The sequence below is a fragment of the Varanus komodoensis genome, unplaced genomic scaffold (genome assembly GCF_004798865.1).
Source record: "Varanus komodoensis strain SLA01 unplaced genomic scaffold, ASM479886v1 scaffold39, whole genome shotgun sequence".
NCBI lineage: Eukaryota > Metazoa > Chordata > Lepidosauria > Squamata > Varanidae > Varanus > Varanus komodoensis.
In genome coordinates, this window is record NW_025335922.1 from 8,253,612 (window position 1) to 8,262,200 (window position 8,589).

At 46.2% G+C, this 8,589-nt stretch overlaps 1 protein-coding gene across 4 annotated transcripts in view; it reads right to left on the reverse strand.

Annotated features, from left to right (window-relative positions):
- Positions 1–8,077, reverse strand: part of SLC37A3 (solute carrier family 37 member 3) — a 38,230-nt gene extending 30,153 nt beyond the window's left edge. For 2 of the 4 annotated variants that reach the window (XM_044441042.1, XM_044441044.1), the window contains exons 1-3: positions 7,909–8,077; positions 2,834–3,014; positions 1,474–1,588 (exon numbers count right to left, since the gene is read on the reverse strand). In XM_044441042.1, the coding sequence (XP_044296977.1) occupies positions 1,474–1,588; positions 2,834–2,928 (210 nt within the window). In that variant the 5' untranslated portion in view covers positions 2,929–3,014; positions 7,909–8,077. The remainder of the gene's footprint in view (positions 1–1,473; positions 1,589–2,833; positions 3,015–7,908) is intronic. The other 2 variants (XM_044441041.1, XM_044441043.1) reach the window with 1 other exon arrangement.
- Between the last annotated feature and the right edge of the window lie 512 nt (positions 8,078–8,589).

Consider the following 8,589-nt stretch of genomic DNA (forward strand, 5'->3'; position numbering starts at 1 on the left):
CCAGGTGAAAGTTTTTCATCATGTAGTAGGACCTCAGTATCCCAGAGGGATCAGTTCTAAGCCCTCCAAGTGGATGCCTGAAACTGCAGGACCTCCATGCAAGTGGAAAAACCATGAATACCTCTAGCAAAAAACTCCCATAAATGTCTCTAGGGACTCTGTTTGGGAACGCCACACTCTTTGACCCAGCACTAGCCAGCTTCATTCACATGTTGTGCCTCTCCGTGTACATGAAGACTCGAGAAATAGCAAAGCAAAAATTGGGGGTCATCTTATACACCCACCATATGACAAACACCAGAAAAACAGTTCAAAATACCAACCTCATCTCATACACAAGTCATCTTACACAATGGCACATGCATTCTAAGCACATGAGAATTGGTACACAGTTTTGCTCACAATTTCCCCTGCTCTGTGCACACCTTGTAAGCATCATGAGAGCCAGAGTGGTGCAGTTGTTACGAGTTGGGACTGAGACCCAGGCGATCTGGATTCTAGTCCCCACACAGCCATGCAGCCAGCTGGGTGACTCTGGGCCAACCTACCTCACAGGGCTGCTTTTGTGGAAATGAGACTGAGAGCAGGAAGAGGAGAATGATGTAAGCCACTCTGAGTTCTTTTATAAAGAAGTGGGATATAAATCTAATAAATATAATTCCCTAAAATATGAGTTTCTGTATGCTATTTCCCCGTAATATATATGGTTTTTTAAATCAAAGTCTGCCTCACAACACTCAGAGCAGTGCACCTGCCAAAGGATAATTGTGCTCTACTTCATAAATTCATTTGGAAAGGGCAAGAGAGGATGCTTTATATTAAGATGAAAACCAAACAAATGTCACCCCATCCCTAACCATTTTCCCTTACCTTTAGTCACACAGGCTACAGATTCTTTTAGATTAACACTGGAAGCAACTCCATTTCTGTGACAGACACATTTTTTTCCCCACAATGTATCAAGATACAGCATAAAACTTAATGTCTATCCTCATCCCACCAGTGTGGCAATTACTGTAGAAAGGCGATTTTGCAAGCATTTGATCTGCGTGACAGAACTTGCTCAACTGCAAGAGGGATGGAACACTTCCTATTAGCTCTATGCTTATGCACACCAACCACTGTGCAAGCCCAGAGCAGGCAAGGTTCAAGGTTCAAGGGCTGCTTTATTTCCTCTATTTGCTGCCAGGATCTCATTTGTTTGTGTCATTTATATCATACTTTTCCTCCAAGCCCAAGGTGCTATATATGTTCCTCTTCCTTTCGATGGTATCTTCAGAACGACCTTGTGAAGTAGAGTGGGCTGAGACAGGAGCTGGTCCAAGTCACCCCGTGAGCCTCATGGCCAAGGGGGCACCTAAATTCAGGCCTCCCCAGTCCACTACACCACACGTCTTTTTGACTGATCAACTTGCTAGAAAAAAGACCGGAGTGGTCACAGCTTCAGTAGATCAATAAATTGAAAACCCTCACCTCATATGGCTGGAGATTGAAGGTAGTATTGTTAAGGCAGGAAGGGGTCCATTGGCTGGAGATGCTGACTTTGACATTGCTAAATGTTTTCCTGGAGGCGTGAAGCAGAGAGTAGCTGGGGATTCCAAGAGAGAGAGTAAGGAGGAAGTAGGGGAGAGAAAGAAGGAAGATGACACTTAAATTATTTCTCAAGACCTGCATAAAATGCCAACCAGTTTTCAAAAGGGCAGCTCCCTTGCTGATCTCAGGAAGACCAGTATCTGAAACATAGTCATACTTAATTTATATAGATACTGCATTTTTGGCAACAGGTTGTGTTTTAAAGAGTTCACATACAAAAAATACAATAGGCACAGTTACAATATTATATAAACTCAGTTACACTTCACTTAAACTGCATCAAACATCTAAATAAGTACAACATATAAGACTAGGTCAGTTAGCAACTTCCAGTACCATTAACACTAACATTAACCTCAGTGCTAAATGATCGTGGAATTCCCATAAATGGCATGTTGAGTGTCGCAAGCCTTCTGCCAAATGGCTGCCAAGAGGGTCCTGCCCATTCATTCATCAACAGGCTACTGGGGTGGGCATGGCCAGTCACAAGACACTCACATCCCAGAAGACGCACTGGTGAGGCTAAAACTTAATCAGGAACCAAAGTACCAGGCAGAGGTTGGGTCTGAACATGAATGTACAAAACCAGTCTTTTGAACCTCCTGAAAAAGACAGCTGAAGAGGGCTGCAGTTAAAGGAAATGGTTCAAAACAGTAGAATAAAAACCAGAAATAAAAGGAAGCCTGACAGTCACCAAGAGGAGTTGCAGGCACAATGGTGCTGGTGGGCACCATGCTGCAGACCCCCACACTCAGTAATTCATGCTGAGACCCAACCATAAGTTCCAGAGGGGAAACCAGACCGTCACAATTAATGGCCACTGGCAGCCATTCAGCTGGGAGCAAAGTCCTATGGGTGACAAGGGGCAATGCAGAAGATGCCGGTTCAGCTTGAGCACCAGGGTGCCATGAACACCCAACACCAAGTAGGCAGCGGCAGCAACAGCATCCAGAGCTTCCTGGCATCTGCCCACCTTTTGCATTGATTGATTGATTGATTTATATCCTGCCTTTTTTCCACAAAGGACTCAAGGCAGCTTACATCTCTTCCTCCATCTTATCCCCACAACAACAACCCTGTGAGGTAGATTGAGCTGAGAGTCTGTGACTGGCCCAAAGCCACCCAGTTGGCTCCATGGCTGAGCGGGGACTAGAACCCACATCGCCTGAGTCCCAGCCCCATGCTCTAAACCACTGCACCACACTGCATCTACCAGACAAAGCTGGCCACAGCCACCTACCTGAAGAAAGTGAGCAGGAACACGGCCACGTGATGATGTGTGACCTGTGATGCCAGTGCCCTGTTCACGGGCTGCCTCCTCAAAATTCCAGGCATCGCTGTCCTTCCAGTTTCCCCAGCTCCCTCCCCAGCCCTCTTCGCCCTTTAATGCTGGAATGTAGGCTATGTCATTTCTCTTCTCCCTTCAAAAAGAGGAAACAAAGTGCAAAACATAAAAAGTCAAGCCAAACTAAAGCCAGGATAATATTAGCAAAGCACACGAGACTACTCGGGAACAAGTTCCACTGCAGCAGGCGACACTGACTTCTGAACAAATGGACATCGGGGCATATTACTTCCCTTTAAGAGACCAAATACATTTCTGTAAGATTGTGTTAAATCCATGGATTCATTCTATGCATTTACTTTGAAGTAACAGGGTGGAAATTCAGAGGTGTGCCAACAGCAGACTCTTGTTCTACCACCAAGTTTGCCTTGAATCATGCAAGCAGCATCAGTTGTTTTCTGTTACCAGCTAAGCTTGGAATCCACCCTGTCTGAGCTCCCTTCCCATCTTCTGGCTGTAAGTCCAGAAAGAAGGTGAGAAGACGACAGCCAGGGCGGCAGAGCAATACCATACAGATACATCCAGAGCCCTGCTGCCGCAGCCCCAAGGCTGATCTACTTTCCCACAGGCAGCCCACAAGTAGGGCACGAAGGGAGAAGCCCTCCCACACCACTGGCCCACACCAAGTAGTATGCAAAGATACATGAGGCCTAGATATACGGTCTACCAGCAGAGAGCCTCATCTGCCATGATTTGCCTGAGCCACTTTTCAAGCATCTGAATCAGGGGCATCACCACATCTTGTACTAGAGAATTCTATAACTGTAATCAAACCTATAAGACTGGCTTGCTCTGTGAGCACAGGCATAACCTTCCTTCTCTCTTGAGTGAATACAAGCACGCTGAGAAAGGTGACGCAGACATTATTACAGTAGCAATCACAGGAAAGAAGAGCTCAGGTAAAGGAGTAGGATCTATTTAAAGGAATTCATACCTGTTTCCCTCTTGCTCACCTCTTATCAACCACCAAACTCTCTAATTCCCATTTTTTAAATTTCTACTCTTACAAACCACATCTCTAAACTGGTCTCTATTGGGAAAAAAAAAAAAGATTCCCGAGTGCCAGAGGCAACAATATATATATTCAGAATCCAGTCATAGGTGAAAACCATGTCTGATCCGCTAAGGTAAGCTTGTTTAAATAAATATGTCCTGAGCAGATGTGAAAAAGAAAGCAAAGTTTGGGTCATCAGCATCAACCACAGAAAGGGAGACAGCTCCCTCACACCTCTGCTCCAAGCAGACTCTCAAGAGGCCTCAGGTCTATGCAGAGCCACCAGGAGTGCCTCATTTGATAACCTCGGTGATTTGATAACCTCAGCCTGCTAACAAAAGGCACACTCTGAAACACCCAGATCCCAAATTGTTTTATTTTTATTTTTTCGATTTATATCCTGCCTTTTTCCTACAAAGAGCTCAAGGCAGCTTACATCTCCTCCTCCATCTTATCCCCACAACAACAACCCTGTGAGGTAGGTTGGGCTGAGAGTCTGTGACTGACCCAAAGTCACCCAGTTGGCTCCATGGCTGAGCAGGGACTAGAACCCAGATCATCTGAGTCCCAGTCCCATGCTCTTAACCACTGCACCACACTGGCTCTAGTTTAGCTGCTTTCATAGGGGAAAAAATGATAGAGGCATTCCATTACAGATCTTCCAGCAGGGCGTGCTGGGCACAGGAAGCAGCCCTTCTAGCTCAGTATTAAATAGGACAACTGGCTGCATCTCCGGGGTTTTAGAAGGGGTCTTTTCCCAGGGACTTCTTTAATCATGTACTATCATGGATGTCCCTTCCCTATTATGCATAGGAATGTATGTGCTGCTCCTGAATCACCAGCAGGTTCATGTTCTGTGACACAGGCAGGAGAAATCTTCAAGGTCCCCACTGCTCCAGATAGAAATTAGCTACACATGAGGGGTGAGCTGGGAACCGTAGCCATACTCCTAAAGCAAAACATGTAGACGGAACAGCCTTCCTCACACGCTGCTCTGCTGGCCAACTCAGTCCATCCTAGCCAGCCCAGTCAAGCATCTAGCACCTGGCAGATGAACTGCAACACCTCCACAGGGCACCAGTTTGGGGAAGGTTGCTTCCCCCAGTGTGAGAGAAATTTAGAATGTATAGTTAGTGCTGTACCTGTGCTTCTGGCTACAGGTTATTTGAGAGGCACCCACATTTTCTAAGACAGGTTCTGATTGCAAGACAACTCTGAAGATGCCTCCAGGGATGGGCAGAGCAATCTGGAGGTGATTGGTGGCAAACACCTATCCATTCTTCTTCCCATTGTTTGTCTATGCTTATCTGCTAAGTGTTAGGAGAAGGAGCAAAGAAAATTAGCTGCTAGCAAGAGATAAGATAAAAGGTGTGATCAGCCACAGACTGAGACATAGTTGCTTCTTCATTATCTCTGGCATTTCTTTCATCCTCAGATGCCCCTGCCTCCAGGCAGAAGAATATTCAGAATTCTCAACAGTGTATTTTGAATAAGGTAAAGGTTTCCCCTTGACATTAAGTCCAGTCATGCCTGACTCTAGGGGGCGGTGCTCATGTCCGTTTCCTAGCCCAGAGGACAGTCTCCGTGGCCATGTGGCCGGCATGACTAAACACCCAAGTGCACGGAACGCTGCTACCTGCCCACCGAAGTGGTACCTTTTTATCTACTTGCATTTGCATGCTTTCGAACTGCAAGGTTGGCAGGAGCTGGGACGGAGCGACGGGAACTCACCCCGTTATGCAGATTCGAACCGGCGACCTTTCGATCTACCAGCCCAGCAGCACAGCGGTTTAAACCACTGCGCCACCTGCAGTCCCCATATTTTGAATAGGGAGGTTTTAAAAAATATCACACTAACATAATCAGCAATACTATTGTCCACCAACTTTGAATAGCAGCTGCTAAGATAACAACCTGCCCATATCTTTTGTATTTCAGTTCCCTCTGACAACAGTTTACATCTCCCCTGCCCAATACGCTCATCTGCCAATTTGAGGTTCCCTGATCTGATACGGCCAGCAGGAGCAACCCTGCTTCCCACCATTGTATGTTCACTGAACACTTGAGGCTCAACAGGGACCACCTCATTCTCTCTTTGGCCCTTAAAAGTCAAGGGTGAAAGCTATGGGTCCTGTAAAGCTTGGGCCAGATCTCACTTCAGCGAACGATTTATTTGGCTGACTTAGCAAACCATTATTCCCTCAGCCTCAGTGTGCCCATTCCCCTCCAACCTCACAGTGCTCTTGTAAGGTTGGCTGAGATAACATGTGCGCATTCCTTTGAACACCTGAAATGCCGTCTTTTAGTATCACAAAGAACATCCAACCAAGTCAAGTTCAGCCTGTCTTGTCTCCCTTTGTGTCTGGTTTTACTGCCAGAAAGCAATAAGGAAGGGACTCGGCAACAGTTGGAAGGGGTGGGGAATGTGGAGGGGAAAAGGACAGAAAAAAGAAAAGGAGCATGGGATGGAGCACCAGAAATGGATTGTAATTTATTTAGCTGATTTCAACTGAGAGGCTATGGCCAAAATCCTATGCATGTTAGACAAAAAAAATGTCCCAGAACACCCAGCAGCTCCACTCAACTTGGGATTCCACTTCAATAAAGCAAAAGGTTTTTCAGAGTAAGAACCTATGCACATTTGTGCTTCCTTCTCACCAGTGAGAACACTGAAGTTAATATTATATATCAGCTCAAGCCCTCAGGAATTTGGCGATATATTTGGCAAGGCAAAGATCTAAAGGGATAGCCACTGTACATAAATTATTTTAAGTTATGCCTGCTGTATGGCCAGGGATAACTATAGAGCTATGGGTTAGTTCCCCACGGTCATTATTTAAAATCATGGGTCTGCAAACCTTGCTATAGGAAAATTCTTGATCAGTTTTAACCACAAGTCACCCAATGCCAGTCTAGCATGAAACTGTGGTTATAGCAACCTACAGAAGAGAGGAAGAATTCAAACACAGAGAGAGAGGAGGTAAGGAGAAGGAAGCACATGAGCCTGGGTTCCCTCCCTACCTTCAGTCTGTGGTTGGTAGAATGTGAGAAGAAGTGAGAACACAAAAGAAGTTTCTGATGTTCTCTTGGAACAAAGACCAAGAGCTTTACTGAACACAACGTTCATTCTTCTTGAACTAGCTGTTGCATTTAATAAGAATACAAGTCTACAAACATGCCTCTTGTGTGCATGCTAACTCTGGTATATCGTTTTCAGGAGAAAGGGGTAAAGAACAAAGAAACCACAGCTGTCAGAACTTGCAAAATCCTGATTTCTACATCAGGCTTCAGCAGTGAAAAGCTCAGACCAAATCATTTCAGGCTTCAGTAAATGTGCTGAGATTGTACACGTGCATTGACAAGATCTGCCAAGGGGTGTTGTCAAGCATTAAAAGCATTTATACTTTGGCAGAGGGCTGGGAGAGTGCCTCTTTTTTTCTACAAGGTTCTACCTTTCCAAAATAAAAACATCCCTTATATAGAAAACTCCATTGCCAATAGCAGCAAAACGTCTGTAGGAAGTGTTCTGTGGCCATAATCATACAAGCTAACAGGGTCCAGACCTATTGCATGCTTACTTGACAATAGTCACGAGCTTTTGCTTGCTTGTTTGTTTGTTTTTTACATACATGTCTTTAACAACACCCAAGACATCTGCTATATAAGCAAGTTTCCCCCGCCCCCCCCCCGAACAAAGAGGTAAAACAAAAGGACAAACGGCACCTGCTAAAGGGCTACATGATAGAAGCAAGGCACAGGACAAAGAGAAAAAGAGAGGGAGAGGGAAAACAGACAGATAGCAAAACAGTTATCAAGCTTAGGAAAGCCTCCTTGGATCCAGTGTAACGCAGTTCCAAAACAAACACGCACAGTGTCACACTGCGCGTCTGATCTAATGAAATCCCAAGGCAAGAGAAAGAACAAATCTCAAAGGCACACAGAATTCAGCAAGACACGCGAGTGATCCCCAACCAACCTGATGCAGGACTGGAAAACACAGAAGCGGAATAAATGCTCGCCAGTCCTGCTCACGCCATCCCCGTGGGGCTGTCACCCCATACTATCACCTTCTCCAGCCCAGAGCGGCAAAAGCAGTCATCAAGGACGCCTTCCCTTAAGTCTCCATAAAGCTTCCACGTAACCACCTCTCACCTGCCTGCATTTCCAAGGCAACTTTCAGGAAGTCACGTGATGCCACCTCTTCCGAGCCGGGGCCGCTCGCGCTCCTCCTTCCCCTCCCCTCCGCCTGCTCTTTCGCGCGATGCATCTTGGAAGTTGTAGTCCTTCCCCTTCTATTTCTCCTTGACAGCTTTCGGAGTACCCGGCGAAAGTTTTAGCAGCCTGCAGAAGGAAGTCCATGGCTTTTCGGGAGTAGGGCTGAATCTCGTATTTGACACGGTCCCACCCTGCAACCCTGCCCCAGTTTTGCCAGTGTGGTGTAGGGGTCAGAGTGCTCGGCTGGGACTGGAGAGACCGGGTTAGAGTCCCCGGTCGGTCAGGAAGCTCACTGGGTGGCTTTGGCCAGTTACTGATTGTTGCCCTGACCTACCTCGCAGGGTTGTTGTGAAGATAGCATGATCCTGTGCACCGCGTTAGGCTCCTGCAGGAAAGGGAGTAACAGATGAGTTAAATAAATGCCATGTCTGCTTCCCCGGGA